Source organism: Pholis gunnellus, assembly GCF_910591455.1.
Source record: "Pholis gunnellus genome assembly, chromosome: 14".
NCBI classification, from domain to species: domain Eukaryota; kingdom Metazoa; phylum Chordata; class Actinopteri; order Perciformes; family Pholidae; genus Pholis; species Pholis gunnellus.
The window spans coordinates 630,400-649,012 of NC_136541.1; the positions used below are offsets into that span (position 1 = coordinate 630,400).

Sequence of the window (18,613 nt, forward strand, 5' to 3'; positions counted from 1 at the left end):
TATAAATACGTATATATACTGTATATATACAGTATATATACTGTATATTTACGTATATATACAGTATATATACAGTATACTGTATATATACAGTATATATACCGTATATATACTGTATATACACTGTATACTGTATATATACAGTATATATACAGTATATATACAGTATTCTGTATATATACAGTATATATACCGTATATATGCTGTATATACACTGTATATTTACGTATATATACAGTATATATACAGTATACTGTATATATACGTATATATACCGTATACTGTATATATACGTATATATAAGATATAGAGTGGGGACCATCATCACCCACGTCTGTCCATTTTCTATTGACTGTAAATGTTCAGATCAAACAGCTCGTCCATGTGAAGTCTGTCTGCAATGATTAGACATTTATTTATTCATGTCTCCTGTGTGTGTGTGTGTGTGTGTGTGTGTTTATTTCAGGTCACTTTTTGTTGAACCATGTAGCTAAAAAATAAATCTTGTTTTCTGTATTAATCTGCCTTCTGATTGTAAACTGTGATGCGCTATGAAAGATATATAATATATGAAATATGTGACATTACACATATTTAATTGGTTGTTATAACTAGAGGTTATTATCTGGATAATCTAAATGTACAATGTGTAATATCAGTGAATAATGAAACCACTGGAACATAAGTCACAAAGTGCAGCAGGTTTTTATTTCAAAGCAGTTTCAAACAAACATATTTCTGCCGACGGAACACTGAATGTAAAAAAGATGAAAGAATGTACTTTATGTACAGTTATAAATAGAATAGGTTTACATTCACACACATTCATCATCAGAAACACACACACACACATAGATCCATGTCCACAGCAGGCAGGATGTGTATTTATTATATTTAACTACCTGCAGCAGTCGTTTAGGATTATTAAAGGTCATCAGTAGCTGCTGTGTGCAATAACACAGCTATCAACAGTTTTTACTGTAAAACACAAAAACAACCTGTAGAAAAACAGGAAGACTGATATTAACAGACACTCACGCATGACCTGAACGCAGCACGAGGATCACGGTCACCGGATATCTCCAGACTCAGGTATAGTATTTACACACACACACACACACACACACACACACACACACACACATTACGACCAATGAAAACACTCCTGAAGTGAGCCATGTGACTTCAGAGGAATCCAGACCATAAAGCGGTGACGTGCTTTAATGTGGCCGAGTGAATGAAATGTGACGACAGATGTGACGTAACGTGAAGACAGGGAAGCTCTGAGGAGCACTAATACCAAGTTGCATTATGGGAAATGTAGGATCCGGTGACAGCGAATCACAGCAGCTGAAGCACTTTGTTCATGAAAGAACTTTTCTCGTGATACTTGTGTTAATATGAGCATTGATCGGTGCGTTTAGCAGCAGGAGAATCCCTGCTTTACAGCAGCTAGATGTGGTTTAGGGCTTCTCCGTGGGGGGTCTGTTGTAGCAGCCCTTGGGGACGGCCTCCAGGATGTCCTCCAGGTTTTTGATGTCTCTCATGATGGCCTCGATGTCCAGGTTGATGTCGTTCACCCGGCGGCTCAGGCCGGCCTCCTGCTGCTCCATGTTCCTCAGCCGAGGCCTCAGCAGGTCCTCCACGTCTCCCTGAGCGCCGGCCACAGAGTCCTCCAGACGCTTCAGCTGCGTGTCGTCCACCGCACCGGTCTGGTCTGAGGAGGAAGAGGAGGAGAAGAAGAAGGTGAATATAGTTCTGCTTCTCGTGGTTTGATGCTAGAAACCAGAGAGAACATGGCTGAACTCACTCATGTTGGCCAGCAGACTGCTGATGTCTCTCAGGGTTTGTCCCACGGCTTCTCGGGTCCGTCTGGCGTTGACGGACGCTTCGGTCGCATCATCAGCGGCCTGCAGAGTAACACACATTCACGTCACGGTCGGGACGGGGTTAACCTCCCACAACGAGCCTACGTGACCTCATATCACTCGTTATCCTGAACCTGTGAAGCACGTTTGGTTTCATAAAAACAGAAACTAAACTAACTATCTCTGGGAAACATTAGTGAAGAATCCTGCCCGGAAAATTGGGACGAAATACGAAAACATTTCCCAGAAAAGTGCAAATCTGATTTGACCTGACCAGAGGAAGAGGTATGACGCAATCATGCGCTCTGTTTTTGGATCAATAAACGATGCGTCCTGCGTCTCTCCTCCTTGTTTACCTCCTTGGCGTCGGCCCACAGCTCCCTGCCGGCGTTCAGCTCCGAGTCCACTTCTCCGGCGGCGTCCGACGCCTGCGTCTTCAGGTCCTGCGCGTCCTTGTTCAGCTTGGTGGCTTCGTCCAACAGACCAGCGTGAGACGGCAAATTCCCAAATGTATCCTGAAGAGAAAAGAGAACCCGAGTCAGCACCGAGCGGACGTCCGAATGCAGGAATCAGACGGGCTTGTATGCAGAGATCGAATGTAATCCCACTACAGCCAGAGGAAGAACAAGTACCCATAGTGCAATCTAACGATACACAGATAACTTAATTAACTCAATCAATTCAAAAATGTTCCAAGAAAAGAACAAATAACAGCAGTCGACGGACACACTGACCCGATAAGAGACGAGAACCTACGAGAACGTTAACGGCCTTCAAACAGCGAGTTAACGGTGTAGACGCGCCAACGTCGCCCTCTACAGGCAAGACCGGCAACGACAGCTTCAGTGCTATTCTCACCTCCTTTTATATTTTACAGACTAAACTCAGTTCTCTCAGCTTTGAGTTGCATTGTTTGTCCTGCAGGAAAGGAATTAAATGGGACGAACGAGGTGGACGACAGATTCCAAAAAGCTATTCAGTAAAGGAAATAAACGACAAAAACACGAATACAGTTGAGAATGAAAGACGTTCAGGTTCGGAATAGAAAACGACTCGAGTTGCTCCGAAGTTCCAGAAAAAGTTGAGTTAGTTTTGTTTTCCTATGAACCGTGTGTTGCTGCTGAGCTCTCATGTCAACACACAACTGCTCCCACTGATGAAGACCAAGGGAAACAGTCGAAAGCTCCAGAAACCTTGAGATGAAACTCGTCTCACAGCGCCGGTAATCTTTTTCAGATTCCTCATTTCTGTGGCCGATCGGTCGTTACCTCCAGGTTCTTGACCTGGTTCGTCAGCACGCCGATGGATCCGAGCGCCTTGTCGTAGCCTTGAGAGACGTCTCCCAGGACGGAGACCGTCTCCGCGTTGTTGGCGACGGCCTGCTGGATGGCGGCGTTGATGCCGGGGAGTCGCTTGATGGCGGCGTCGGCCTGAGCTTTGCCGTCGTCGATCTGCTGGTCGAACCCTGTGGAGGAAGAACGAAGAGGAGTCGCATTCAGTCCAGAGTTCATAGGGCAACCAGAGAGAGTCTGTCTGTCTGTCTGTCTGTCTGTCTGTCTGTCTGTCTGTCTGTCTGTCTGTCTGTCTGTCTGTCTGTCTGTCTGTCTGTCTGTCTGTCTACCTCTCAGGGTGTTCAGGGCGTCGTCTAGCTCCTTGGTGTTGCCGTTGATGCGTTGCAGAGCGTCCTCGGTGTCGGTCTTGGCGACGTTGACTCTGTCCAGCAGCTTGTTGAAACCCTGCAGAGAGGAAAACCACATCAACTCAACTCAACAAGGGAAGTGTTCATTCTAGACGTCCGCAGTGTGTGAAATACACGGGGTTTCTAGGGGGGTCCGAGGCCCCCGATTGACACGTCAGACCCTGAATAGCAGAGTTATAGCGAGGGGTCTCTAACATCATCTTTTGGACAGATTTGATCCAGTGCCTTTCGCAAGAACCTGGATTAAAGCAGGTCATCGTCTAACTGGATTGGCCCCTGGGTATTTTGCATCTTGGATGTCAGACTGACTTCCCATAATCCTTCAGTACCTGCTGGGCGGCCTTGCCCCTCGCTAGCAGTTCCCCACTGATGCCCTTGTCCTGCAGCACGCCGTCCTGCAGCACCTCCAGGTCTGAGATGTCCTTATCCACCTCCTTCTTCACACCGTCCAACCTGGACACCATGTCGTCCACCTGCCCCTGAGCACGAGGAGGACAGAATAAGAACTTTGAGTGTGTCCTTTGAGGTTGGGAGGACTCGTTGTTTTCTAAAGGTGGACTGCACATCTCGGTCTCACCTTCAGGGACAACGGGATGCTTTGCCCCAGCTTGGCGATTTCTTTCAGCATGCCGTCCGCCATTTTGCTCTCATCTTTGGCCTCGCCGCTCAGCCGGGTTGCCTGGTTCTCCAAACCCTTCACCTGGCCCGAAGTCTTGTCGTACCTGGACACACGGACATCATCAGTTCAGAGTCTCAAACGCAGATTGACGTTTGTCCCGGTGTCCTTGATCATTGATAATCTACTACCGGGTCATCCACTGGGAATGCTTCACCTTCTGTCCTGTCAAACCCTAACACATGAACCTCGTATCCATCCATCCATCTATGGAGAGTCAGGATTAAGCACTTATCCAACAAGTTCCTCTACCTTCAGTCTGCTCTTCAGACCGGATCGCACCAGCATTGTCCGGTGAAAACAAACCCGTCCTCACCAAGGAGATCTCTGGGACTCGTAGTGTCCGCTACAGTCTCGTACCTTTTGTCTTCTTGTTATTGACAAATACTTTTACAACAACGAAACAGACACTGAGGATAAATGAACAGGTCACATATTACCCATAATCCCCCTGTTAGTAACTGAGGAATGTTAAGTGGGAGGAGCTCAGACTCACATGGTTTTGAGATCTCCGATCAGCTCTTTGACTTTGTTCTCTTTGTTCATGAGGGTTCGAACCAGAGCGAGACTCTTCTCTGAGTCACTCAGAGCTTCTTTGGCGCTTTGCTGCACAGCGTCCGCCGTCGTCTGCTGCCTGCAGGACGGGACGGAGAGGAGGAAGCGATGAAGACGTGGTGTCAAAACTCTTCATCGGTTTATCAGCGTTTTTAACCATGAAATGAATATGATGGACTCACTTATCAGCCAGACTGGTGGCCGTCTTCTCCAGAGAAGAGAGGAGGTTTGAACCCCACGGAGCGTCTCCAAGAGGAATCTCCTGACAGGAAGGAAGAGACCGAAGCAGCTGTTAGAGGGGGAAGTAAACCTGCCAATCATCGTCACAAGCTCGCTGATCAATCTGCCTTAGATTGATTTCCTACTTGAAACAGACGAACGTCAACGTTGATCAGATCTATCAAGAGTCATAAAGACCGATGTCTCTTCCAGTAACTGAAGATTCAAATCTGAAGACATTATAAACACATTTATGCTCCTTTAAACTCCAGATATGACCTTCTGACTCTATGTTCTTACAGCTGATCTGAGGTTGGCCTTGGCCTCGTCCAGTTTGCGTTTCATCTCCTCCATCAGACTCCGAACCTCCTCCACCTTCGTCTTGTACGTCTGCTGCTGTCGTTTGGCGTCGTCCGCCTTATCGCCGACGTTCTGGAGGACCCGGCCCTCGGCCAGCTGACTCCTGCTGATGGAGGTCAGGCGGCCCTGCAGCTTCTTCTCCAGACCTGTTGGAACACGGGAGCATGTTGGCGTCACTTTGTCAATCGCCACGTTAAATAAAAGACAATCTTTAAAAACAGGATGAACGAAATGTCTTACCTTCCAGCAGATCGGTCTCGTCCTGCAGGTTGTCCACCAGCTCCTCCATGGCCCTCAGAGCAGCCTCCATCTGATCCTTGCCGGCTGGATTCAAACCCCCGGCCGTTACTGAGAACTGAGTCTCCAGCTCCTTCAGTTTGCCGGCGTACGCCTCCATCTGAAAACACGCAGAGTTCAACCAACTCAATTAACCCCCGTTTGTTATTGTGATTGACGTCGCTGTGTTGCCAAATCTCAGGTCGTTCCACTAATCACAGGGTTGCGGGTTCGATCCCCCGGCTCCCCCTCTCCACATGTTCTCTTGTCCTTGAGAGAGACACCTCGACGTGTGAGCGAATGAGAGGCAGTGTTGGTGCTGACATCGGCATGCTAACGTGCTAATGTTGAGCAGGTACAGTGTTTACCATGTTCACCATCTTAGCTTAGCCTATTAGCATGCTAATGTTAGCTAATTGAATGTCTTCTGTTCTGCAAGTGTTTGGTCATAAACCAGAAGTAACGTGTCGACCCGATGACGGCGCTATGATGACGAGTCAGAGGATCATTTCAGTGATCGTGGTTACCTTTGTCTTGATGGGGCTGAAGCAGGCGGGACAGTCGGACCTCTGGCACCTCAGACCCTCGTAGCCCGGTTTGCACCGACAGCGACCCGAATCATCACACTGTCTGGACTCAGAGCCCCGAAGGTCGCAGTCACACGCTGGTCCACGAAAACAAGAGAGGGAACAACCGTTTACACGTGTGACCCACAATGCAATGCGTTATTATATTAGAGTTAAAACAGCGGTGAACAATGTTCGGGTGTAACCATTTCAATTCAGCCAAATTTCACCTAAAATACTGAACATTTACTTTGCTTTTACCCAACAAACCAAATACAATTTTAATTTACAATAATAAGCAGAATAAAGTGCATGCCGATCATTGAAAGATTGATTATTACAATCAATGGTCCAGAGAGTGTTCTTACGTTTGCAGGCGTCGGTGGCTTGTCCGTGGTAGAAGCCGGTCTCACAGGCCTCGCACCTCAGACCCACCGTGTTGTTTGTACACTTCAGACATTCGCCGCTGCTGCGATCGCAGCTTCCCGCCACGCTGACGTCAATGTGGCCGTTACACCGGCAGGGCTGGCAGGTCTGCTGCACAACGTCGCCGCGAGGAGGACCGCGGTAAAAACCCTCCTGACAGGCGTCACAGCGAGGACCTGAGGGGACATGGTGTAGATTTAGCTTCATATAGGAAGACGAGCAACTATTCATCCAGTTTCACTTCAGAGAAGGAAGAACACATAAAGAAGGATGTGGGAGCAACCACAACCTCTGATTAACCAAAGCTTCATGTGTTAAAGCTGCATTCTCTCTAGTGTCCACCAGGGGGCGACTCCTCTGGTTGTATAGAAGTCTATGAGAAAATGACTCTACTTCTCTCTTGATTTATTACCTCAGTAAACATTGTAAACATGAGTTTATGGTCTCAATCTCTAGTTTCAAGTCTTCTTCAATACAGCATGATGTTCATTTAGTAAATGATGGTCCATTTAGAGTCACACAGACCATAAAGCAGGGGATGCTTTAGGGGCGGGGCTACGCTGTGATTGACAGGTACAGTCTGTGGTTACAGCTCATTGGTTGCACTTAAAGGTCACCGAGGAGCGTTTGATTAAAGTTTAGATATATAGATATCAAGATATAGATATAAGTTGGGTAATACCCACGGCAGCAGTGTTTAAAGTGTCCATACACATATTTCTGTGTACATGTTTGAACAATATGAGGCGCAAACGGGGGAAGCGATGACGAACAGATTTCTAATCTCGCGTGACGTCATAGTGGTAGAACTGTGACGAGATATAATAGTGCTGGAGACCAACCTGTGGTTCCGGTTGGACAGCTGTCACAGCGGGGCGCCAGTGAACCTGCAGGCAGCGAGCAGGACGCTCCGTCCGGACAGGGACACTTCACACAGCTGCGGGGCTGGAAGGGGTCCCGGTAGAAGCCGTCGGAGCAGCTGAGCTCTCCGGGCGTCTCGTCGGCGGAGTAACAGTCGCCCGTCTGCGGGTCGCAGCTGCCTCCTCTGCAGCTGCAGGGCTCGCAGGTGCCGAAGGCGTCGTCTGCGGGGGTCCCGCGTCTGAAGCCCGCAGCGCACCGCTCGCAGAACTCGCCCTCGTAACCCGGCGGGCAGCTGCATTTCTGGACCCAACGTGCCGGGGCGCCGCCGGCCCGCCGCGCCGTCACCAGCCGCACGTTGGCGAGATACCCGCGTCCTGAAAACACACAACAGTTCAATCAAGATCGTCCTCCAAATACCTAGAACAAAACAAGTCAACGTGTCTTTTTATGGACGAACTGTGTTTAAAGTGCTGAAAGCGGAAAGTTTAGCTTTATTTTGAAAAGCTGTGTACTTTGGTCTGATGATGTGAACAGAAGAGCCAGCTGAAGGAATATACATTTGAGACAACAAGTTGCTCTCTGAAACAAAAATAAAAGGAAGCACAGAGTGGATGAGGAAAGGAAGTAAGTCAGAGAGAGGGAAGGAAAGAAGGAAGCTCACCATTTTCTCCGAATGTTGTCCGGATCTTGACGGCGGTGAGGTTCTGGAGGAGCATCTGGAACTGTGAGGAGGAGAGCTGAGGCCTCCACCTGCTGCCGGGCTGCTCATCCAGTCTGCTCACCACACAGGAGAAATGTTAAAGTTCACATTCAAACACTGGGCCTTCACAATAAAAGCATGGAACACATCTACAGTTAAAGCTCCTCTTTGTTCTGTTGTTCTCTGGAAGGTAAATATGGTCTCAACATTGGTTTTGTTCTACTATTATTTTCACTATTGTGAAATCGTAATGATTTACTGTGGTCATGACTATTATTTTAACCATTTTAAATTCCCTAAAAGAACCCTTAAAAAGGAGTTTAAATGGGCAAAAGAACCCTAAAAAGTACCTTAAACCTAAACAATTTAAATTCCTTTTTATTTTATTTTGACTCTGATTATTTTAGATTATTGCTTCAATATAAACCTGATCCTCCAGTAAATGCTGCGTGTGTTTCTACTTGCTCTGATAGCAGAAGACTCTTCAGGAATGTTCACTCTTGAGCGCAAAAGAAAACATTTCAGTTGGAACAGGAACGAGGGGCGTTTGATTTAAGCAGCCTGGAACACCGGGTGGGCGGGGCTTATCGATGTTCTGACCTGAATATGTAGTTTATCTTCTGTCCACAGGGGACGATGGAGCGCAGGTCGCCCAGCGAGGCCGCCGCTCGGAGGCCGCCGCCTTCCAGAACCACGTCGTTGGTGGACGGGTGACGGACGCCGCGGTCCAGACGCAGCGAGAAGGAAAAGTTCTGACCGTAACTCAGCACCTGATTACGCAGGTAAGGAACTGTGGGAGAGAAACACCTGGTGAGGAGGGAGGAGACGAGAGGAGAGGACAGAGGACAAGACAAAAGGATGTGTGCAGAGAGAATAGGAGAGGAGACAAGGAGGCGAAAAGGAAAGGAAATGATGGCAGCGGTGAGGAAAGTAGGGGCTGGGCAAGTGAGGAGAGGAGGCGAGGAAAGACAGAAAAGGTTAGAAGGAGGATGAGAGGGAAAGAATGGGAAGGAGAAATGAGAAGGAGGAAAGGAAAGGAAAGAAGGACAAGGAGACATGGAGAGAGAATTAGGAGGAAGGAAATAAGGGAGAGAAAAGAGGACATGAGAGGAGGAGAAGAGGGTGTATAGAAAAAAAGAGAAGTAGAAGACAGGAAAGAGGGAGACATGATAGAGAAGGGAGGAGAGAGAAGGAAAGGAAACAAGGACAAGGAGACACAGTAGGAGGAGGTGAGGAGGAAAGGAAAAGAAAGAAGGAGACAGAAATCGGGGGGAAAATACATGAAAGAAATGAAAAGCAGATGACAGAAGGAGCGTAAAGGAGGCGGGGCTTGTTCTCACCTGGGGCGTACAGGTAAACGGGCAGGCTGTTTTTGGAGATCACCTCCAGGTCGTGGTGTTTCGGTGACCAGCGGAAGTGAACGTCGTCGGGGGTGAAGCCTCGCGCTGTCGCCGCCTTCCAACCGTCCGGACCTGAAGACACGGCACAGAGAGTCCGTTACAACCGGTGTTCTCTGAGGCTTTTATTTTGAAATGATTACCCAGAATCCATGACTGAGATTGACAGGGAGGTCTTTTATTGTGAAAGTTACCGTCGGCAAAGGTGGAGGTGATGTTGTGAACGGAGTAACCAGATTGTGCAGAACATTTTCTGCTGTGACCGTAACAGAAACACATCTGACTCCCAGAATCCTCTCTGGGCTGACGTCTAAAAAAACAACACAACAAGCGACAGGAAGTTAGACCAGAAGTGACTCATAGATTTAAGCACTGAAAGGAGTTGAAGCGTCAGAAGAAGTTAAAGCACTGAAAGGAGTTGAAGTGTTAGTTAAGGTTAAAGCACAGAAAGGAGTTGAAGCGTCAGAAGAAGTTAAAGCACTGAAAGGAGTTGAAGTGTTAGTTAAGGTTAAAGCACTGAAAGGAGTTGAAGTGTCAGAAGAAGTTAAAGCACTGGAAGGAGTTGAAGTGTCAGTTGAAATTAAAGTGTTGAAAGTAGTTGAAGTGTCAGAAGAAGTTAAAGCACTGGAAGGATTGCTAGTTGAAGTTCATTAATTAAAGAGACGCTGATGTAAATGTGAGATAATTTTACAGGTTTCTTCACCTTTGCGAGCAGCCGTTTGGTCCGATCGGTCCGTCTGGGCAGCGGTCACACTTATCTCCTGTGACTCCTTCTTTACAGCTGCAGCGCCCCCTGCTGTCACACGTGGCACTGACGGAACCTGGAGGCAAATAAACAGGATTAGTTTCTCTTTTTCAGAACTTTGGTGAGTGATTTATTTAAAAGGTACATGTTGTGGTTTCTCACCTGCGGGGTTGCAGCGGCAGGGCGAGCAGCTCAGCGCCGCCGCCCCCACCAGGTGGAAGCCGTCCTTGCAGCGCTCACAGTGGCGTCCCACAGTGTTTCCCTGACAGTCGACGCAGTGCAGGCCCAAGGCGTCCCGGAGGCAGTACCGAGATCTCCCATTACAGTCGCAACGCACTGTCGCTGCAGGAGGAGACAGGGAGGTAAAGGTCGTTTCATTTTGTTTAGTTATAAATGTATTTATATCATTCATCGTTCATTGTTATCCATCGTTTATCCATACCGGCCGAAACCAGTCTAAACCTGCAAATACTAGTTCAAACCAGTCCATACCATTTGAAACCAGTCCATACCGGTCTAAACCAGTCCATACCGGTCTAAACCAGTCCATACCGGTCTAAACCAGTCCATACCGGTCTAAACCAGTTGATACCGGTCTAAACCAGTCCATACCGGTCTAAACCAGTCCATACCGGTCTAAACCAGTCCATACCGGTCTAAACCAGTCCATACCGGTCTAAACCAGTCCATACCGGTCTAAACCAGTCCATACCGGTCTCACAACTGCTTTTTTTCAGAATGTAGTCTCATGAAGTCATTGTTTTGCATTAGTCTCACTTACTTTCTCAGTTTTAAAGGTTGTTTTAAGGATTAAATCTTTGACATAATCGTAATCACATTTATGTTTAATTTAGATTTTGTAGAAATGTAACATTTGTCCTGAGGGTGGCGCAAGAAGAATGAACATGTTTTCAATTAGAATAATACTGGAAACAAATTGACATTTTGAACCGATGGTTGTGTTGGAGGAAGGTCAGAAGGTCATGAAATATTTAGGAAAAACCCACAAATTTAGAATCTGAGTCCTGTGGTTTGTTCTTAAATCCCAGAGAGAGCTGCACCTCCTATAGCCTGAAGCCCTGAAGACAAATCCTCAGAGTCCACAGAGTCCACAGAGTCCCACCCAAAGCAGCCAACGCCTCGTCTGAGGAAACAACACAACCCTCTCTGACAACGCTTCATCTTGAATTCTGAGAGAGTCTCAACAGGCTGCTGCTTGTCACTGCTGTGGGCTCAGAGCGGGAAGTTCATGCCCATAAACAGTCTTCAGTGGTGAAGTTAAGTCACGACAGGCAGGAAGAATGAGCGTCTGTGGGAATTGAATTCATCAGGAATTCAGGAGCTTGAATCAGCCAGACTGATGGATCTAAATAAATCATGTTTCAGATCAAATTCTGAATAACTCTAATAATAAAAATAACAATAATAAGAATAAACTCTAAATTAAGTTCTTCTCAAATTAGGTGATGCCAGAATGATGTCGAAAACCTGCGAAAACCAGTCTAAACCAGTCCTTACCAGTCTAAACCAGTCTAAACCAGTCTAAACCAGTCTAAACCAGTCCATACCAGTCTAAACCAGCCTAAACCGGTCCATACCAGTCTAAACCAGCCTAAACCGGTCCATACCAGTCTAAACCAGCCTAAACCAGTCTAAACCAGTCTAAACCAGTCTAAACCAGCCTAAACCAGTCTAAACCAGTCTAAACCAGTCTAAACCAGTCCATACCAGTCGACACTGATTGTAACTGGTCAAAGTAGAGCTAATGCTAACGCAGCATCTCTTGGATAGCTAACAAGCAACAGAGCGGCGGTAGCTCAGTCTGGAGGATCGCCGGTTCAAGTCCTCGAATGGACCTCCTGGGTACTACCCGGATGCCCTTGGGCAAGGCACCCGACCCCAAAGAACTAAATTTCACATCCAGGATGTGTTTAGCCTAGCTTAGCACAAATACTGGAGGCAGGTTGGGGGGGGCTCCACCGCTTCATACGTCTTCAGTGTTTTTTATCCTGATGGAGTAAAACACAAACACTTTTTAAACTACGTACTGTTTACAGGTCGGTGTCGTTAAAAGTGAGTTTAATTTGTCGGCGGTGAGTTCAGGGTGCGTCTGTTTGTTCTGGTGTCCGAGGTTCAGCTTCAGATATCAGCCTGTGATTCACGGCGTGACTCACTCAGTGAGAACAGTCGGTGTTCATCATGAGGCGTCACTGACTTCTTACTCCACAGGTTTCCACCATCCACACGAAGCAGAACGTTTAGTTTAAGTATTATTTAACCGTTGTTTACCTCAGGATGCTCCGATTGAGATTTGAGAGTTTCACAAAGGCGCCACATAAACACACAAATAACACATAAACACACAAATAACACATAAACACACAAATAACACATAAACACACAAATAACACATAAACACACAAATAACACATAAACACACAAATAACACATAAACACACAAATAACACATAAACACACAACAGACTGAAAACAAAGCAGAAGAACTCAATCAAAGGATTTTCCTTTTGTTTTTAAATCTCTCTGTTGATAAAATAATCTAGTTTAAAGTAAAATAACACGTTATACTTCTGATTCAACGATTTGTGTTAACTCCAAATTATGAATATTATATCAGATATAAGAGGTCGAACAGGGACTGATACATAAATACACATATATATATATATATGTGTATATATGTATATATGTGTATATATGTATATATGTATGTATGTTTTTAGTCTATTAACATAATAAACATGAAACATGCTGAGACAGCAGGAATCCACTGGTATGAAGTCCTGTTTCCAGACCTTTCTACCGGACCTGGTGAAGCACCAGGTCCGGTAGAAAGCCAGTAAGTGGTCCTTGAGCTGGATCCTGTGCTTTCTGTCTGTCAGACCTGCTGCTGGTTTGATTTGTCTTCTGAAGTCTGACTTTCATTCCTTTGACTTGTTTTTATTGACTGGTGTTCATGAATAAACTTTGATCTAATAACTAAAGTTGTCACTTCGTATTCCCGCTTCTCAGAATAAAAGTTGCTTTTGACTTCTTTCATCTTGAGTTTTGTGTCATTTAGAAGCGTTTGATCTGGTGTGACGTTCTGAAGATGCTCCCTGTGATCTACAGCTCAGCTGCAGATCTAAACGTCCGTCTGCAGGACGGAGACACGATGCAACACGAAGACATCAGAGTCTTCTTCATCACAGCAGAGTAACTGCGCTCTGCTGTGATGAAGAAGACATCAGAGTCTTCTTCATCACAGCAGAGTAACTGCGCTCTGCTCTTATATCCTCAGCGCTACGCTAACGAAGAGAAGACGTCTGTCGTGAGATCAAACTACTGACGTCATAGTTTCATGGAAACACTTTGTGAGATGAAGACGAAGGAGCTAAATAACTAAATAAAGTGTAGAAGAAGGCAAAGTGAAGAAGAAGAACAATCAATAAGGTGAGAGGAGGAGGAGGAGCTCACGGTGAGCTCAGACGGTTAAACAGCGTGTAAAGGACTCACAGTAGTGTGTGTAGGTGGTCTGGACGACACAAAGTGCAGCCAGAAGCAGAACGCCAGCGAGTGAAATCCAGCTGCTCCTCATCCTCAGTGTGGATCCTCCAGAAGACCTGAGAACACAACGGCAGGCTGAGAGCGAGGGCTTTTAACTCCTCCGCTGCTGCCTGCAGGTCAGGACACGCCGCGCATACTGAGACACACTGACTCACACACACACACACACACACACACACACACACTGACTCACACACAGTCAGAGGATATGACTGAGTGTGTGTGTGTGTGTGAGTGTGTGTTGTTCTGGACGTTCTCTGGGACTCTTCCACCGTATTTACATTTTGTTTTTATGACACAAAGAACGTTTCATCAGAGGAGAGAACACTGACTCTGTGTCTCTGATGGAAATATTATAATTGATATTCATGTGATTTCAGATTCAGACGTCCGGCTGCTGAAGCAGATTCTCTTCTGTTGTGAAGAGAATCCTGAAGCTCTGAAACACCTGAGAGGTTAACTTTCTATGAAACAGTCAAAGCTCCTCTCCTCTCCTCTCCTCTCTCCTCTCCTCTCCTCTCTCCTCTCCTCTCCTCTCTCCTCTCCTCTCCTCTCTCCTCTCCTCTCCCCTCTCCTCTCTCCTCTCCTCTCCTCTCCTCTCCTCTCCTCTCCTCTCCTCTCCTCTCTCCTCTCATCTTGACCTGGAGAAAGTTCTTCATGCTTCCATCTTCTGAAGACTCCACTAAGTCCCTTCATCACATCCTGTCTCCTCACTGCTCCTCTCTGCTCCTCACTGCTCCTCTCTGCTCCTCACTGCTCCTCTCTGCTCCTCACTGCTCCTCTCTGCTCCTCTCTGCTCCTCACTGCTCCTCACTGCTCCTCTCTGCTCCTCTCTGCTCCTCACTGCTCCTCTCTGCTCCTCACTGCTCCTCTCTGCTCCTCACTGCTCCTCTCTGCTCCTCTCTGCTCCTCACTGGCTCTTCTTAGAACACATGTTTACAGAGCGGCTGTTGTGTTGTTCTGTTATTATTATTATTATTATTATTTAATTTGACTAATTGTTTTCTTGATGATGTCATAGTTTCATGGATGGACTCTTACTGTAGCTTCTGTTGTTTTATAGACTTTGTAAACAAACAAAGTTATTATTATTAAGTTAAACGTTTAGAACATTATTATTTCATAAAACAACAATATAATAATAGTGACTCATGAATGAATGAAACATGAATGAATGGATGAATATTAAATATTGACATGTTGTGAATGTAAACAGCTGTTCATGTTGTTCCTGTTTAAACGTTTAATCACTGAAGATTGTTTCCATCTGGAAACTGTGTCCTGAGGCTCCAGGTGAGCCAGACACACCCTGAACACACACACACACACACACACACACACACACACACTCACTCATTATGATCCATCACACACACCCTGTTAGTACCTGGTTACACACAAACACTTTCCTCACCGCAGACCTGCACAAATACACTGCTGCAGGCCTGATATTACTGTCTCACACACACACACTCACACACACTCACACACACACTCACACACACACTCAGCCGCACCCGGCTCGTTCCTGTTGCCGTGTCAACGCCACACCCTGAACACACACACAGACACACACACACACACACACACACAAACACACACACACACACACACACACACACACACACACACACACACACTTGGCTGCATTTCTCAACTCTGACTTCACTGTTCAGCTCCACTCGCTGTCGCAACCGAGTACTTGTACTACATCTGTTGTACTTGTACTACATCTGTTGTACTTTCTACTCTACTAACACCAGACTTCATCTCTCTGATCGAGGTGGAAGAAGTACTTGGATCTGGAGTCAAAGTACTTCATAATACCACCGTTTAGAAATACTCTGTTAGGAGTAAAAGTCCTGCATTTAAAAATCTGACTCAAAACTAAAGTATTAGCGTCAGAATATACTTAAAGTACACTTAAAGTACTTCACTTTAAAGGTGCAGCTCATTTAAAATACTTTACTGCTGGTAGTTTAATCTGTAATAATACATGATTTATCAGCTGATTAATATGTATTAATTAAAATGTCATGAAGTCGAGCAGAAGTAGAAAGTAGCAAAACAATAAATACTCAAGTACAAGTACCTCTAAATCCTACTTTAGTACAGTACTTATGTAGATGTACTGCTGTAGCGTATATGAGAATAAGATAAAATGAACTGTGTTTTAAATAAACACGGATCTACATGAGGAGTAAGTTATTAAAATATATCATCATAAATCAAACTCATTGAGCAACGATACGTGTGATAGCAGTTCACCTCCAGACCAGAGGGGGCGCTGCTCGGGGAATCAGCTCGACCAGCGTTCAACAACAGAGAGAACGACTTCCGGTGTTTGGAGGAAACTGTTAGCTTAACTCCGCTGATTGTAAGTAATAAAGCGACTTATAATACGTTAACGTGTTTAAACAATCCTATGACGTGTTTACCATGCATCGCAATAAATTGGCGGGAGAAATAATAATTTAGCGCTAGCTAGCATAAAGCCAACAGTTAGCTTGTTATTAAATCTATTCGGTGTGTATGCTAACGCTAGCTTAAGCTAGCTGCAAGAAACGCTGTTTAAACCCGAGTCAACAGTTAGCATCTTAACATTAATGCTGAAATAAACCTCGATCGGTCTTTGTTTGTATCCCGAATCCGATAGGAACGTTTATTTAATCATTAAAACATATTAAGTCACGAGATTAAAGACTGGTGTGTTTACTAGAGTTAGTTAAACATACAATGTGGTGATTTATAGGAGGAGTGTGGTTATGACATTCATGTCGGTGGCAGTAAATGTGCGAGATGAACTGGTTTAGAATGAACTGGTATAGAATGAACTGGTTTAGAATGAACTGGTTTAGAATGAACTGGTATAGAATGAACTGGTGTAGAATGAACTGGTTTTGAATGAACTGGTTTAGAATGAACTGGTGTTGAATGAACTGGTGTTGAATGAACTGGTTTAGAATGAACTGGTTTTGAATGAACTGATGTAGAATGAACTGGTGTAGAATGAACTGGTTTTGAATGAACTGGTGTAGAATGAACTGGTGTTGAATGAACTGGTGTTGAATGAACTGATGTAGAATGAACTGGTGTTGAATGAACTGGTTTAGGATGAACTGGTTTTGAATGAACTGGTGTAGAATGAACTGGTGTAGAATGAACTGGTGTTGAATGAACTGGTGTAGGATGAACTGGTTTAGGATGAACTGGTTTTGAATGAACTGGTTTAGGATGAACTGGTTTAGGATGAACTTGTTTTGGATGAACTGGTTTAGAATGAACTGGTGTAGAATGAACTGGTTTAGGATGAACTGGTTTTGAATGAACTGGTGTAGAATGAACTGGTGTAGAATGAACTGGTGTTGAATGAACTGGTGTAGGATGAACTGGTTTAGGATGAACTGGTTTTGAATGAACTGGTTTAGGATGAACTGGTTTAGGATGAACTGGTTTTGAATGAACTGGTTTAGAATGAACTGGTGTTGAATGAACTGGTGTAGGATGAACTGGTTTAGGATGAACTGGTTTAGAATGAACTGGTGTAGGATGAACTGGTGTAGGATGAACTGGTTTAGAATGAACTGGTTTAGAATGAACTGGTGTTGAATGAACTGGTGTTGAATGAACTGGTTTAGAATGAACTGGTGTTGAATGAACTGGTGTAGAATGAACTGGTTTAGAATGAACTGGTGTTGAATGAACTGGTGTAGAATGAACTGGTATAGAATGAACTGGTTTAGAATGAACTGGTTTAGAATGAACTGGTGTTGAATGAACTGGTGTAGAATGAACTGGTTTAGAATGAACTGGTGTTGAATGAACTGGTGTTGAATGAACTGGTTTTGAATGAACTGGTTTAGAATGAACTGGTGTTGAATGAACTGGTGTAGGATGAACTGGTTTAGGATGAACTGGTTTAGAATGAACTGGTGTAGGATGAACTGGTGTAGGATGAACTGGTTTAGAATGAACTGGTGTTGAATGAACTGGTGTAGAATGAACTGGTGTAGGATGAACTGGTTTAGAATGAACTGGTTTAGATTGAACTGGTTTAGAATGAACTGGTGTTGAATGAACTGGTGTTGAATGAACTGGTGTTGAATGAACTGGTTTAGAATGAACTGGTTTTGAATGAACTGGTGTAGAATGAACTGGTTTAGAATGAACTGGTTTTGAATGAACTGGTTTTGAATGAACTGGTTTAGAATGAACTGGTTTTGAATGAACTGGTTTAGAATGAACTGGTTTAGAATGAACTGGTGTTGAATGAACTGGTTTTGAATGAACTGGTTTAGAATGAACTGGTTTAGGATGAACTGGTTTAGAATGAACTGGTGTTGAATGAACTGGTTTAGATTGAACTGGTTTAGAATGAACTGGTGTTGAATGAACTGGTTTTGAATGAACTGGTTTAGAATGAACTGGTTTAGAATGAACTGGTTTTGAATGAACTGGTTTAGAATGAACTGGTTTAGGATGAACTGGTTTAGAATGAACTGGTGTTGAATGAACTGGTTTAGATTGAACTGGTTTAGAATGAACTGGTGTTGAATGAACTGGTTTTGAATGAACTGGTTTAGAATGAACTGGTTTAGGATGAACTGGTTTTGAATGAACTGGTTTATCTTGTCTTTCAGGACTCACATCGAATAAACAGATAAAGTCGAACCAGGTGATGTTTATGTTTGTATCACTGGT

General features: G+C 44.9%; 1 protein-coding gene across 1 annotated transcript; it reads right to left on the bottom strand.

Moving 5' to 3' along the window:
* Window positions 1-692: 692 nt before the first annotated feature.
* lamc2 (laminin, gamma 2) lies at window positions 693-13,965 on the bottom strand. The gene is made up of 21 exons (XM_079173292.1): window positions 13,862-13,965; window positions 10,511-10,690; window positions 10,307-10,424; window positions 9,798-9,913; window positions 9,547-9,678; window positions 8,807-8,996; window positions 8,168-8,280; window positions 7,488-7,880; window positions 6,588-6,821; window positions 6,181-6,317; window positions 5,618-5,774; window positions 5,318-5,523; window positions 4,981-5,060; window positions 4,740-4,877; window positions 4,145-4,289; window positions 3,897-4,046; window positions 3,490-3,604; window positions 3,137-3,333; window positions 2,225-2,383; window positions 1,811-1,910; window positions 693-1,717 (listed from the first exon to the last, which is right to left on the bottom strand). The coding sequence occupies exons 1-21, from the start codon at window positions 13,941-13,943 to the stop codon at window positions 1,464-1,466; spliced, it is 3,396 nt and encodes a 1,131-aa protein (XP_079029418.1). The 5' UTR covers window positions 13,944-13,965; the 3' UTR covers window positions 693-1,463.
* Between the last annotated feature and the right edge of the window lie 4,648 nt (window positions 13,966-18,613).